The sequence below is a fragment of the Chiloscyllium plagiosum genome, unplaced genomic scaffold (assembly GCF_037043375.1).
Source record: "Chiloscyllium plagiosum isolate Xiang-an unplaced genomic scaffold, Cpla_swu_hap1 HiC_scaffold_42, whole genome shotgun sequence".
NCBI classification, from domain to species: Eukaryota; Metazoa; Chordata; class Chondrichthyes; order Orectolobiformes; family Hemiscylliidae; genus Chiloscyllium; species Chiloscyllium plagiosum.
The window spans coordinates 7,613,903-7,629,741 of record NW_028270180.1 but is presented as its reverse complement, the minus strand read 5'-3'; the positions used below and the strand labels follow the sequence as shown (position 1 = coordinate 7,629,741).

The 15,839-nt window shown below is 38.4% G+C and overlaps 1 protein-coding gene across 6 annotated transcripts in view; it reads right to left on the bottom strand.

Annotated features, from left to right (window-relative positions):
* The window catches only part of scaper (S-phase cyclin A-associated protein in the ER), a 316,829-nt gene that overhangs the window by 65,590 nt on the left and 235,400 nt on the right, over nt 1-15,839 (bottom strand). For all 6 annotated transcript variants that reach the window (XM_087982090.1, XM_087982091.1, XM_087982088.1 and 3 more), the window contains one exon: nt 6,447-6,679. In XM_087982090.1, the coding sequence (XP_087838216.1) occupies nt 6,447-6,679 (233 nt within the window). The remainder of the gene's footprint in view (nt 1-6,446; nt 6,680-15,839) is intronic.

The following is a 15,839-nucleotide window of genomic DNA, read 5'->3' as shown; positions in this document are numbered from 1 at the left end:
TTATTCAAGTTCATTGCACCTGACATCTTCAGAGTACAAACCCATCAATCAGGAGACCTCCCACCTTTGATTTGCATATTCTGTTGCATTCTTCCAGTTATTTTTCACAACATAGCAAGGGTTCTTTTCTCAACAGCATCTTCATGCTTTTTACTCTGATTTCCCCCCTACTTTTTCTGAAGGGCTGACATCCACTGAACTATTTCTCTACTGCTCTGGCGCTTTGTAAAATTGGTTATTCTTCAGAGTAAGTGTCAACTAACTATTTTCCTTGGGGCTGAAGACTGGGTCAATTATAGTTAAGCTTAACCCTCCCTTGACATCGACCAACATGCTTCTCTTAATCACAGTCACTAGATTTTGTCTTGCATTTCTGCCCAATTCTCCCTTCAAAACCCCTGGTTACCAAGGTCGACGATACCTACAAATGAGGGTTAGGGTCACCTCCTGAAAGGTATACTGACTGTAATTAGCTCAGGGTGCATTTACACTACAACATTAGCACTGTTCAGCACTAAAGATTTAACATAAGCCTGGAGTCAGAAATTAGGTCTGCAATAAAAGGGGTGAAAGTAACTTAAGTGTGGTATGAAACAGATTTGAACACATTCAGTGGGCTGATTAGACCTTCTGTGCAGATTTTAATGTTTCAATAGCGTGGACATTACTGCCACATTGACGAGGCATCTGTATTTTACATGTTTGAAAGTAAGCTCTACATGTATCTCAAGACAAGAAAATGGATATAAAAACAGTTGTTCCAATTAAGTAGTGTATACAGAAATTTGCTGATCGAACAATGGATACTTGAGTGTACATAGATTGAATCTTTATTCAGCTAATTCAATCAATAAAACATTTTAGCATAGTAATGTGGTAAATGTACATCTGGCAAAGGAAGTAGGAGCTGATCGGTCTTCCTCATAGCTTTTTCACAATAATCTGAACAGCATAGGTGCAAGTAACTTTTCACTTTCACAGACCAGGGTTGAAACTATTCTTAAAATAAAAATGTTCAGATTTGTTATGACATATCTCATTGGCAGATGGGACTTGAACCTCGACCAACTGCCTCAGAGGCAGCAGCGCTGTCAACTGCACCTAACGAGCTCTGTGTTTCCCATGTATATGTCCAAATCTTTCCAAAATTAGCATCAGCTGCCTTTAATCATAACTAGAGCTTGACTGTACATATATCCAATTGTCATAGCAATTTGCAATATTAGCAGAGCATTGAAGAATGGAAGAGCTCTCTCTGCAGATCCGTCCTTGACTTGTCACTCCCCCACCCCACCCCAGTTTCTTACTCCCTCATGTCCTCTTTCTTTGATGTATAGGGATTAGCAGTTATAAAGAAAACAGCAATTAACTGACACAGCAGATAGGATCTGCCTTCAGATCGGCTTTTAAGAAAGCTAATTTTAAGTCTCTCTGCCAATTTTGGAAGACACCAATATCACAAAGCTTCTGGAAATGGTGACCAGGTTTCGGAAGCAGGTGATTAGGTTTAATATTTCAGGTTTAGAACTTTTCATTCAAATGACACTAGCTGTTAACAATCAACTCTGTGCTCTCTCCACAAATGCTGTCTGACCTGCTGAGTATTTCTAGCATTTTCTCTTTATATGTTCAATTTCCATTATTTGCAATACTTTTCCTTTGTATTACTGTACTAAACCCTGAAAACAGTTGCCGCTGTTATTTTTCCTTTACTGTTGATGAAAATCTATAAAAAATAATAATCAATGCTCCACATTATTGGGAATGTGATTACACAGTTATGGCAGGCAGCTGTGTTGACTAAGATAAAAAAATCAGACCAAGAGCTGGAGCAGGGCAGAATAGAATCTCTGATCCAGCCTCTTTTCAACCTGCCAAAGATGAGTCATATTGGACTTTATGTTTTTCTCTCCATAGATGCTGCCAAATCTGTTGAGTTTCTCCAATACTTTGTTGTTATTCCTTCCAAGCTTGGCAGTTGGCCCAACAACAGTGACTTTATCTCATAAGAAAAACGAACAGTGTCAATAAAGCCAAGTCAAATGACAGAAGCTTACCTAGGATTCAATAACGAAGCACTTCTTTTTAACAGAAATGTAAGAGGCAAAGACACCTTGGACTGCAGGATCATAGATATTTGAAAGTGCAGTCGCAGTTAGATAGGATAGTGAAGGTGTTTGATATGCTTTCCTTTACTGGGCAAAGCATTAAGTATATGAGTTGGGAGGTCATGTTGCAGCTGTACAGGACATTGGTTAGACCATTTTTGAAATGTTGTGTGCAATTCTGGCCTCCTTCCTATCAGGACGTGAAAGGTTCAGAAAAGATTTACAAGGATGTTGCCAGGGTTGGAGGATTTGAGCTATGGGGAGAGACTGAATAGGCAAAAGTGAGGACTGCAGATGCTGGAAACCAGAGTTTAGAAACTGAATAGGCTGGGGCTGTTTTCCCTGGAGCATCGGAGGCTGAGGGGTGACATTTTGAGGTATATAAAATCATGAGGGGCATGGATAGGGTAAATAGACAAGGTCTTTTCCCTGGGGTGAGGGAGTCCAGAACTAGAGGGCATAGGTGAAATTTAAAAGGGACCGAAGGGGCAACTTTTTCGCACAGAGGGTGGTGCATGTATGGAATGACCTGCCAGAGGAAGTGGTGGAGGCTGGTACAATTACAACATTTAAAAGGCATTTGAATGGGTACATGACTAGGAGGTGTTTGGAGGCTTATGGGCCAAGTGCTGGATTAGATCAGGATATTTGGTCAGCTTGGACATGTTGTACCAATAGGTCTGTTTCCATGCTGTATGTCTCTATGATTCTATGATTGATCCTTCCAACTCAATGAGAACTTGAAATATTCAAATAACTTACAAATACTGGCAGCTCTGAGAAACCCAATGGTGCAAATCAACACTAATAGAAGAAGCTGCAATAATATCAGAATAGAACTGCATTTGTCACTTCACGTATTGTTCTCGGGTTTGAACGTTTCAATCACTTCCTTTCCTTAGGCTACTCAAGTCTGCTTCAATCATTTCTCACCTTACTATAGAGTCAGTTGCTCATTCTGCATGAACTCTGACCTCAGCCTTTCTGAATGCTCCTGGCTATGGCTGCCATGCAATACTTTGAATTACTTGCACAGACTGCACTAAACAATATTGAGTGACGACCACAATAGTGACTCAGAGGGAATAATTATTGTCCTTTTCACTTTTGTCCATAATTCAAATACCACCTTTTTCAGCCTGAAACTACCTTTACATCTCAGGCGAGAAACAAAGATTAGGAAGGTTTACATGCGATTCTTAAAAATAAAATGCATTGACAAATGTGCAATTGAGAAACTCAGAATTAAACAACTAGGTGTCTTAAAAAAATGAACTCTATTAAAATTGTACATTAAGTTTTAGAATCTGTAAAACAGATACTCTTAAGACTTGGATTCAAGTCATAAATAATAATCCTACTGACCATAGGAAATAGGAATAGGAGGACCCTTGAGCCTGCTCTGCCATTTAAAAGAATCTTGGCTGATGTGACAGCCCTCATATCTACTTTCCTGTGTTTTCCCCATAACGCTTGATTCACTGTCTAAACAAGAATTTATCTACCTAGCCTTAAATATACACAAGGACTCTGCCCCCTATCTCGCTGTGGTAAGGAGCTCAAATGACACTCAACTATCAGAAAAGAAAGTCCTCCTCATCTCAATCCTAAATTATTCTGAGACTATGCCCTCTGGTCCTTGACTCTCCCAATAGCAGAAACATCCTCTCACCATTTACCGTCAAGGCCCTTAAGAATCCTATATGTTTCAATGAGATGACCTCTCATTCTTCTAAATTCTAATGAGCAAAGTCCCAAGCTGTCCTGCCTTTGCTCATAAAACAATCCCTCCATGCCAAAGATCATCCTAGTGAAAGTTCTCTGAACTGCCTCCAGTAAAATAATACCTTTCCAGCAAATCTACACTCAGTACTCCACATTTGGTCTTATCAGCATCTTGTACTGTTGTATTCTTTTGTTGGCATATCATTATATTCCATATTTCTAAAAATGTTATCTCATCTAATCTTATTTTTCTCTAATCATGTCGAATTTTTTTTAGTTCAGGATTTTCCACTCGATTATACGCAGTAGGTACAGTGACGATGGATTAATGTTCTCACCTTTCACAAAATTCTACTGTTCTAATCCTGGACCTGTATTCCTAAATGTGGGAGCATATAGAAATAATTCAGCCTTGTTGGCAGACATAATGATCCAATAGGTGAGCCAGTCAGGTCTGCAATGTTTCAGGATTGACTAGCCAGCTTGGCCTATGAATGGAACCGAGAGAGGTAAATCTATTTGGTTGGGGTTATCATCATTTGGCTCCTGAAAATGCTGCAACTAAATGCCCTACCGAGTAAACTAATCCTATCTGACAAGCAGCAGGAAACTTACAAATTACCTGTACGGTACTGACAATTTACATAGAGACTGGATGTAAGTTTGCTCGCTGAACTGGAAGGTTCATTTTCAGACATTTCGTCACCATACTAGGTAACATCATCAGTGAGTCTCCAGTGAAGCACTGGTGTTAGTGAACCGATTTTATTTGTGTGTTTAGGTTTCCTTGGGTTGGTGACATCATACCCTCTGGTACTGTCATTTCCTGTTCTTCTTCTGAGAGGGTGGTAAATGGGATACAAGTCAATGTGTTTGTTGATCGAGTTCCAGTTGGGATATCATGCTTCTAGGAATTCTTGTGCGTGTCTCTGTTTGGCTTGTCCGAGGATGGATCTATTGTCTCAGTCAAAGTGGTGTCCTTCCTCATCTGTACGTAAAGATACTAGTGAAAGGGGTCATGTCTCTTTGTGGCTAGTTGATGTTCATGTAACTTGGTGACTACTTTTCTGCCTGTTTGTCCAATGTAGTGTTTGTTACAGTTCTTGCAAGGTATTTTGTAAGAATTGTCTGTATAAACTAATGTCATTTATAAAATACCTTGCAAGAACTGTAACAAACACTACATTGGACAAACAGGCAGAAAACTAGCCACCAGGTTACATGAACATCAACTGGCTACAAAAAGACATGACCCACTCTCACTAGTACCCTTACATACAGATGAGGAAGGACACCACTTCAACTGGGACAATGCATCCATCCTTGGACATGCCAAACAGAGACACACGCGAGAATTCCTAGAAGCATGGCATTTCAACCAGAACTTTATCAACAAGCACATTGACTTGGACCCCATTTACCACCCTCTGAGAAAAAGAACAGGAAATGACACCACCAGTAGAAATGATGACACCAACCCAAGGAAACCTAAACACAAAAATAGAAAGCGGGTTGCTAACACCACTGCTTCACTGGAGGCTCACAAATGATGTTACCTAGTATGGTCTGAAAATGAACCTTCCAGTTCAGCAAGCAAACTTACATCCAGAACCTCAACCTGAGCTACGAATCTTCTCAAAATCCGTTTACACTGAGACTGGTTAGATATCTATTGGTTCGCAATTTTGCGAATATATAGGTACACTAAAGACTGGTTTAACTAACTTGTGCTTAAACTCTCTACCTGGCTAACTGAGGTGCATCCCTGAGAGGGAGAATGTGCACTTGCGTATTAATCATGTGAAATTGTATCTGTGATTTTATATGAAGTTTCAAATACGATGATGGACAATGAGCTGACCAAAAAGAAACCTAGTGAGGCAAAGATTTATAGGTGAGCTGGTATGAGTTTTATACTTGAACTGTTGACAGGCCACCTGACAAAGTGATTGGATTAAAATCATCACTGTTTGGTTCTATGATTCTTATGGCCACAGAGGCACATACGTAAAAGGCATCATAAAGATTGGGATTAGGAAGGCAAGTTGATTTTTCCATTCTTAGCTAACAGACACAAATTCAATCCTTTTTCCTTACTCACCCAACAGAATCACAGAAGAGATTGGTTAACTCAGTATGGATTAAGGGTCACAACAAAAACACAGCACATTTACCCATAGAGCTGGCCATGAAGTAACTTGGGTGAACATCAGAGATTGCTTTTTGGGAAAAAGTGTTGGACAAAAATAAGTAATATGGACATTATATAAGAGTTTACCTTCACACAATGTGTAAAACAGAAAGGAGGAATTTGTGTACAGCAGAAAATTAAAGTTACAGAAAAACAAATGGATTTTTTTCAGGGTTTCTTATGCCAGGAATTGAATTGGCAAAGCAAATGGATTTAGTGCAGCATTGCAGAAAGCAAGGAAGTAATGAGTGAAAGATGTGCTTCAGGGTAAATTGGGAATGAAACAGATACCAGAGGGAATGCTGTACAGGCTCTGACTGACTGTACAAGGCTGGGCAGGGAGGTAAGTAAGTGTATAATAGAATAAGATATCTACTATTGCGTTTATTTCACTCCTCCTAAAACACAGTCAGTGCTCTCACCTGATGAGATCCTGAATCCTGCTGATGCAGAGCTCACTCTGTGAAAGGTTATATTTTGTTTCTTGCCCAGATTTCTTAGGTGTCCCAGGATGGCTGTTGGCCTCAGGAAGATGGTTGGCCAAGCACCCAAGCACAGTAGCACAGGTGTGCAGGAGCCCTGTGGTCAGCCCTTCAAATACCTGCTTGCTCACACTCTTTCCAATGATGGCCTCGTCTTCAGCTGGAACAAAAAGCTGAAAAATCGGGGAAAAATAGCAAAGCATTAGAATAGAACACTCAAATTCAATCAGGGCTTTCAGGCATGCAAATTGAACATTTCTACAATGTAAAAGCACTTGTACACATCCTTGGATTTTTGCCCCTGATTTGAGAAAACAAGCTTTGTCCTCCACTCTTTCTCTAACACTGATGAGTTTCTTAGCATAATATACATATCCAAAGTACAAATGTGCTTTGCCTGTGTTTACTCGCCTTTCTGCAATTGTATTCATTCTTTCACACTGTTGAATATAGCTTTTGAGGAGAGAATGGTTTCATTACTTAAATTTGAAATCAAAACATCAAATATTTTAAAGAAATGTGAATTACATTTTCCCATTTACTTACAATATGAAACTGAGATTTTCAATGCACTAGCAGAACCAGCAAACTTCATTCCACCATTGAAGGTTATGCAAAAGACTATCTAAGCCCCAAACTCTAACATGCTTTGTTTTTCTATATCTTTGGGGTGTTTCTTGATCCCCATTCTTTGTCACCACAATATCTCCTTATGTGGCTTAGTATCAAACATTTGATAATGTACTTGCAAAATATCTGAGGACATTTTTAAACCAAGGTTAATTGCTAAATTCACATTGTTAAAGGTGCTATACAAATGCAAGTTATTATTTTGCACATTTGATAATTCTTCCTCAATGTGAAAGGTCTGATATATCCTCGTGCAGATCTCACTGCCAGCATGTATCCTAGGTCCTTGGTTTACCATCAGAACTCTCTGCTCCATGGATCTAACCAAGATGCAGAGCGCAGCATTTCCAGGTCCTTCTAGGTGGCACCCCTTTCAGGAACAAGTCACAATGCAAAAGGACCTTTCACCAATCTCTAACCATCAGACTTTTGAAGTCTGATGATCATTTCATAGATAATTGCTGATTTTGCTGTTCAGCAGAGACTAAGATTTTTCAGGGGCCTCTCAGGGATCATGCCATGTCGTTTATGCATAAAACATCTTATTTTTGAATTTCATAAAGTACATATGGTGATGGATAGAAATCTGACCAAAAAGAAACCTAACGTGGCAATAGTTTTTATATGAGCTAGCATGAGTTTTATGTTTTTGCATCTGTTGTTGATAGACCACCTGACCAAGTGAGATTGTTAAAATTACCACTAATTCAGGTACATTTGTGATTCACAACTTATAATTCTTAAAATACTTAATCAGAAATTTGAATGCATGATAATAGAGCTTCAACATCAAACTCTCCCAAGAACTTACCTATGATAAAGTTGTGATGAAAATGATGCATAGCTCTTTTCTTTTCCCTAAAATAACTTACCATGGAGCCTCAGCCATTTCTTCAATGTTTCCATTTTGTTTATGTACTTTGATTCCATATCTCAACAGCTGCTCTGTCGTAATGTCTTTTCCTCCCTTTGCAGCTGAATGCAACTTTTTGGTTAGTTTTCACTTTTAAACACACCATCTTAAAATGTTTTCTTTCTTCTCCTCCTTCAACAAGTTCTCTTATTTCTCTTTCAAATACTAAACCTTTCTTTTTGTGTTCCACCCCCGCCTCCTCCTGATTTCAGTAGAAACCACCTTGCCTTTCCTTAAGCTTGGTTAATCTTTCCTCAATTTTGTTTTGACCTTTTGTGACTTCCCTTGTATACTCCATTGGCTCTTCTGTACATGAGCTACTGTGTCAATATCCACTGGTCAGAAATAGAACAGCTAGTTCAATAATGTGCAGCTCAAAAAACCAAATTGTAAAATCCTCAGAATGCTAAATTGCCAGAGTATTACCCACCTTTTTGGTCAATTAGACACTTTGAACTTAGGGAATCAAACCTTTTTCACAAAACCAAAATGCCTATTTGGTCTTAAATATGGACCACAATTCCTTTACATTAATCTTTTGCTGTGCCAAGTTCAATTGATGCTCCTAAAAGTTTATTTTTCCATTCCATGAATAAAATGATGTGATGACACTTGAAAATACTCAGAAAGTACTCTATTAGCTGTAACGCACTTTGGGATGCCTGAAGTTGTGAAAAGCATGATATGGATATTCGTCCTTCTCTCTTTGATGTCAATTAAATATCTGCTGCCTACTTCAAATATAAAGGTGTATTTTTTATAATCTAATATTCTTTTCCCTCTGTTTAAGGACATCCTTGTGAAGTGCTTTGGGATGGTACACTGTTAAAGGTGCTACATAAAGGCAAATTCTTGTTGTGCAAGGTTCTTATCCTGTTTGGGGTCAAGTCTTCTACTTTTGAACAGATTTATCAGCCACTTCAAAGAACAGTTTTATTTAAGGCCAAAGTTCACTGTTTTTCAGCCTATCGATTATAACCAAGTATCTTCACTGTGAGTTGTCTGATTCGGTTAAATCTGCTTTTCAATAAATTATTCAAGTACAAAGTGGATCATATCACAGGCCAATTCTATCCTCACTCGGTGTGCAGAGACAAATATCCCAAAAATCACTTCACAGTGATCAAAAACCTGAACTGGAGTATTTTTCCCTCTCCAGTCAAGGCACACTGACAGCAATATTCTGCATCTTGCAGATGGTTCATAGCAATGGCACCACGTGTCAATGTCATAACAAATCCTACTGAAGGTGTTCTAAGTCCTCTTCCCATTAAACATTTCCAGTGGGGTTTCTTAAAGCCGCATTATTCATTGCTAAACACACTGAAAAAAGTTTTAGTTCATTATTACCAAGCATCTTTCAAATCTGTAGCTAGTTGGGTTTGCAATCAATTGCTGACAAAATTACAAATGTGAAACTTTAAATCGTCTATTACCATGGGAATATAGCCAACAGATATCATAATCTACATCAAGGTTGTCAAGCTCGTTTTCACCATTCTTTACACTGAGTTGTAAGACATATCACTTAAGGTGCTTGATTCTTATTCTCAGACGCTTTAATGTAATTTCTCTCCATTCCTCTTTTATGGTCTTAGTAAGGTAGAGACTCTTCTCTGTCGTACACAATGAGAAGCATCTGTTGCAAAAGTATACAAATCCTTTATGTTTAGGATGATAAGCCAGCTGCAAACCCTCCTTTAACATTTTATGATCTGTGCTTCATCTTAATGGTTTCACCCTTTAGCTGAAAGGGGGTGGGGAATAAAAGGTATCTTAAAAGGCCAATGCGGGAGAGTAAGATGAAGCACTTGAATTGTCAAGCACTTATCCTTTATGTACATAACAGTAAGACTTGAAAGGAGAAATCTTTTTAAAAATGTATGTATGGACTCCAAACTATGCAGAATGCAGCAGTTAATTGCAAAGACATACAAAATGAAGATTCTACTGACCAATATATGTGAAACACATGTATGTGCTTTCAGGAAAGATTGATTTTCACAACTCTATTTGGCAACTTTACTGCTGACTGCTTTTGCAAAGACATGATACAGAACACATTTTTCCTTACAGTGATGCTTCTCTTTAAATGTTCACTCACTGAAGGATTACTTAAGGGTTGAATTCTTGCTAATAAATGGAAACAAGAATACTGTTCGACTTAACTTTGGATAAGCTGTATGCTATTATACAAAATTATCTAATTGTCTTTTAAAAATTACATACTTGCAACATTTGTAAAGAAACCACATTTCTCTGTCAATCAATCCAGTTTGTCCTTCATGACACTTCTATTTTGTGAACTTGCTCACTAGATCCCTTATGCCTTTCATGCCCTTGCTCTCAGTAAATCCCTCATGGTCTCCCAGCCCAGACATTCCCTTAGTGTAATCCCTACATTCATTTCCTTGAATCTGAATGTCACACATTGGAGAACGTTTAGCGTTGTGGTATAGATTTGGATTAACACATCAAGCTCAAGCTCTCTTCCTCCATAGCTAACTGCCTCCTCAGATCCCTATCTTGCACCACTCCATCAATACCTAAACCACCAATACCAAGTGCAACAATCACTTGGATCTCTTTATTCCTAAGATTAACATGGATTCAGTAATTTCTGGCACCATCACCTTTACTGTATGCCTTATATTTCACCGTCTACTCTACAATTACTGCCCATCTTCCTCTGGGCTCTCTTCTTGCCGATCTCTTTCATCCATATTCTTGCTTTTTGTCATGTCTAGTTTCATTTCTCCAACAATTTACTCGTCTCCCATGCTCCAGATTTTCCATGCTCTGACTGCCAAAAAAATCAACTGATCAAACCTTGTGCATTACCTATCACCCATCACTGTTATACTTCATGCTTTACCCTAGTCAACTATTGCTTAAAATATTACACTGAAAATATCTGTCCTCATGTTCTAATCCATCTTTGACGTTACCACAACCACCCATGTATCCCATCATATCATCTGGTCTTGTGACTCTGGCTTTAATTGCTATTGCCACTCTTACACTCCACTATTGGTGTTTTTTGTTATCTCGGCTCATTTTCTGGATTCTGTCTCCCTGAACTTTTATCCCTTTCCTTATAACTTCTTAGAGCCACCTTTTCCAACAAAACAAAAACAGAAGTTGCTGGAAAAACTCAGCAGGTTTGGCAGCATCTGTGCAGAGAAATTAGAGTTATCATTTCGGGTCCAGTGACCCTTCATTAGAACTGATGGTAACTAGGAAAATATTGGTTTATAAGCCAAAGACAGGGTTGGGGGAGAGGGAAAGAGTAAATGATAGGTGAGGATAGAGCCCAAAGACAGAAGAGCAGTTGGACAAACAAAGGAGTGGATAACAATCTGGCTAGGTGAGTGAATAGCTGTTAATAGAGATTGTTAGTAGCTAACAATACCTAATGTCCGATGGCAGAATAAGTGACAACAAGGCCTGGTGTGTGGGGTTGGAGGCTAGAACATGGGAGAGTTCAGGCCCTAAAATTATTGAACTCAATATTGAGTTTGGAGGGCCGCAGGGTCCCTAAGTGGAACATGAGGTGTCTTTCTTCCAACTTGCACTGAGTTTCGCTGGAGCACTGCAGCAAGCCTGAGACAGATGTTGGCCAGGGAACATTGTGGTGTGTTGAAGTGGCAGGCAACTGAAATTTCAAGGCAGAACGTGGGTGTTCTGCTAAGTGGTCACCCAGTCTACGCTTCTAAGCATCCGGTTCTGCAGTTTCAACAAAACATTTGGGCACTCAACTTAAATACCCCTGGTCTGGCGCCTGCTCTTCTATTAATTCCATTAATGAAAAACAATGTATTGACTTTACATTGAAAGTAACTGGCATTTTTCTTTTTAAAAAATGAACTTGTGATTGTTGCAGTGCCTCCTTATTGCTAGGTTAGTTTAATAATGTCACCAATGCTAATCCCACTGGTTATAAAGGAAAACTTTTGCTAGCACAACAGCTGACCTAGAACCATTTGCTCAAATTAAGCACTTGGAAAATTCAGAGATTACCCTCAATGCACATCTTGGCTACTGATTCTGCCTCTACTGGCTACTGAATCAGACTGATTCCTATCCAATTCTATATCTTCTCCAATACAAACCAATACTGTCACCTCTGTAATACGACCTGCATCTGCCTTGGCTCAGCCCAGCTGCTGCCAGAACCCTCATTCAAACACAATGCTTTAAGGGGAGTAAGATAAACGATGTTTTGGTTGAGGGATTGACTGGGATACTGTTGACAAATATAACAAGTTAAGTTACATTTAAAGTACAGCAGGATGCACATTTAAAGTACTGAATTATCAGCATGGAACACAAAATGAATTTGTTTTATGGAACTTCCAACTGGAGCACACTGAAATAGTGTTCAGTGAATTTCCGGGTCAACCAAGGTGACTTCAAATTCCCTTCTCTATTTCCAACCAGTCACAAGGAAATTATAGTTATGGATGGTGGCTATTGTAGCTTATTTACAAGCTCTATCTAATTCAACAAGCAGCTGGATAAAGTACACCACTAATTATTCATCTGCAATGCACTAATAGAGCCAAAGTCAATAAGCAGAATATTCCAAAAGTTTGCAACATGGTATCTAGGAAGTGAAGACAAAAATAATATTTGCCTGATTAATACACAAACCAAAGGGAAGAAGTTGTCCAAGTACATTGAACAAAGTAAATACAAATAAAACAGAAATTATTCATACATATTATTCCATTATCTTACATTCTGTGTTTCGAAACACAAAATTACTAAACAATTATGTAATAAGAAAAATTGGTTGCAGATTCACAGTCTCCCTTTACTCCCTCACTGCCAACGGAATGTGGCAGCAATGCATAACAATGCTTCTTAGGTGGTATTTTTCAAACCTCTGATCCCTACCGCCAAGAAAGACAAGGGAAGCAGATGCATGAGAACACTACCAATACTAGTTCACCTCTAAATCACATACCATGCTGACTTAGAACTTCATCACTGTTCCTTTGCTGCCACTGGGTCAAAGTGCTGGCACTCCTTTCCTAACAGCACTGTGGGCTTTTCTGTACCACATAAGCTGCAAAGTTCATGAACGCAGTTCACCAACACCTTCTCGGGTACAATTAGTGACAGGCAATAAATGATGACCAATCATGAACAAATTGTCAGAGAACAAATAAATGATAAAAGAAAGCTCCTTTAGCATTTCAGAACAATTAGGTCCTTAACAAAGGAACTGGGAAAATGACTTTCACAACTGAATTGTGACAGTAATATTAAATTATAATTTTAATAAAATTAGTATTGCTTTATGAGAAATTTCTTATTAGCTAATAATAAACTCCTCCTATGGTAGTCTCACAAGAAAAGCATGTGAGATAATGCTGCTTTTTATCTCCTTTAAGTCAGGGAACCAGGATACTTAAGGTTTTTAAAAAAATGTTTCAGAGCTAAACATGAAAAACATATTGTGTCTAAATCTATCAAATCGACTTGTGCAAAAACTATAGACAGACTGCTAGAAATAGTCAAAATTTTTGTTAAGGTACAGGATCACAACATCCTCAAAAAGCAAAGTTAAACAATCATGGTCAAGCTAAGAGAAGGTTTATCCAAGTGCAAAGTAAATCCAGCAGATTAGGATAGCTAATAAATCGAAAAAGGAATCCAGGAAAATTCTCTTTACTCAAAGATCAATTAAAATGTAATACTCATTTGCAGAAGTGCAGTCGATGTGTATAAAATAGATGCATTTATTGGAAAATTAAATAAACACATAATTGTTTATTTGTTCCTTTCTCAATCTGGTAAAGTTAAATAAAATAGGATTGGGAGAGAAATGAATGCATAAACGCTAGCATGGAACTGTCGGGCTGAATGGCCTCTGTGCAGTAACGTCTTCATAAATCTATGAAGAAGTTAGCTACTTGAAGCTTGTTGTTCAGCATTTAGCACTCATGTGAGTTCTGTCACCGATGAAGTGCTGAAGGATGGCCTCCTCATGTGTAATTAGGCATTAAGTACGTGTACTAGTTCAGTCACTGGGGAAAAATGTTTTGGCTGAACCACCAGCAGGTCCATAGTTTTCAATCCATTTAATTAAAAGTCTAATGTCTGAAACAGTTCTTACCAGCTATAGTGATCTTGATAGTGAACTAAATAAGAAGATTCCAGACTGAGCTGAAATTCCTTCCTTTCTGTATCAGCTAACGATCTTTGAAGTTACATTTAATTTATTCAGCATGTATTAAAGTTACAGTGCCCTGTTTGCTTTTTGGTGCCAGCTTTTCTGGTTAATTATTCAATGTATGGACATAGTTTTCCAATTAAACTACAGTTCAATTCTGGAAATTACACAGCAGACTTTCAAGTGAAGTTTCTTTCTAATTTAAACATTCTTGACTAAACATGTTTTGATTCTCTATAAAAATGATTGCAAGCATCATTCATATATACAACTTGTAGCAGGCTGGTCAGGCCAACTGAATTCAACTCTTGCTCTTACCTCCATAAAGCCAATTCCATCGCCTCTCCTCCAATCATATTCAATTAAAAGACAGCCAAACTAAAATTAATCCCATTATCTGCAATTGCTTTACTTCTCCTCTTTCCCTCAAGCCATTGACCCTGCATGATTCCACCTCCCAGGACCTTGGCTAAATAAGTCTGTTATCATAATGTGAGCTGAAACCAAACACAGGGTGACTATTCAAATGTAACACATTCTGTCCACATCTCTTTCCTTCTAGAATAGGGAACTTAGCAAAATGAAAGCAGGCTTCTTGCTCATTTCCCTCTTTCACCAGTCGTCCAAGGTCATTTGCAGCTGCCTAATCGAGAGCAATTAAATCACCTTAGACTGTTATTACAATCTGGTCTTTGTATAAACTTGATAGTATTCTTACTCATCAGTTCCATGGGAAATTCTACTGATTGAGACCACCGGTTCTTGACTCTAGTACAATTCAAGTATATTTTTAATTACATTTAACATGTTTAGCTTTCTTATTGAAAAGAATTACAACAGATCAGCTCTTAGGAACAATCTCAGTACAGACGACCATTTACAGGTACAGTACTCTCAAACCCGACTTCCCAAACTGGTTACAGAAATATTTTACAGAATTATAAATGCAGAATTGAATACATTTCAACTCCCACCGGATAACTTAACATATGGCCCTTTTCTTACATCAATACCATATTATTTGCTCTATGCCCTACATCTTAACAGTGACTGCACATCAAAAAGCAATTCATTGTCTGCAAAGTGCTTTAGAACATCTTAAAATCAGGAAAGGTGCTATATAAATGCAACACATTGCTCCCATAAGAGCCAAAAAGATGTCAGGTTTATTTACTAGTCTCCAAAGAGTGAGCGGACCTCAGCTCGGGGAGCAATGAAGGTGCTTCGTTTTGTCAGAGAACTTGGGTTATGCAAGGGATGAGAGCTAGGGCTTTCCGATGGCTAACTGCTTTCAGGAAAATGAAGCTTTTTTGAATGCTTTTGTAACAGCCTCATCTGCCAGCACAGCAACCAAAGAATAGCCTAACGCTCATTATGGATTACGGACAGGAGCAATGACTGAGACATGGATGGGATGTTAGAGGTGACCAGGACCCATGAAACAGCTTCCTTGCAAGAAGCAGTAGCTTTGTGAAATAGGACAGAAAATCAAGTGAATAAACACAACTTCTTAGCTTTTGTTGAACAAATTTCCAAACTGAAATATTCCTATAGAAAACACTCAAAGCGTCTTACATAGAATACAACAGAAATTTTAATTCCTGAGCAA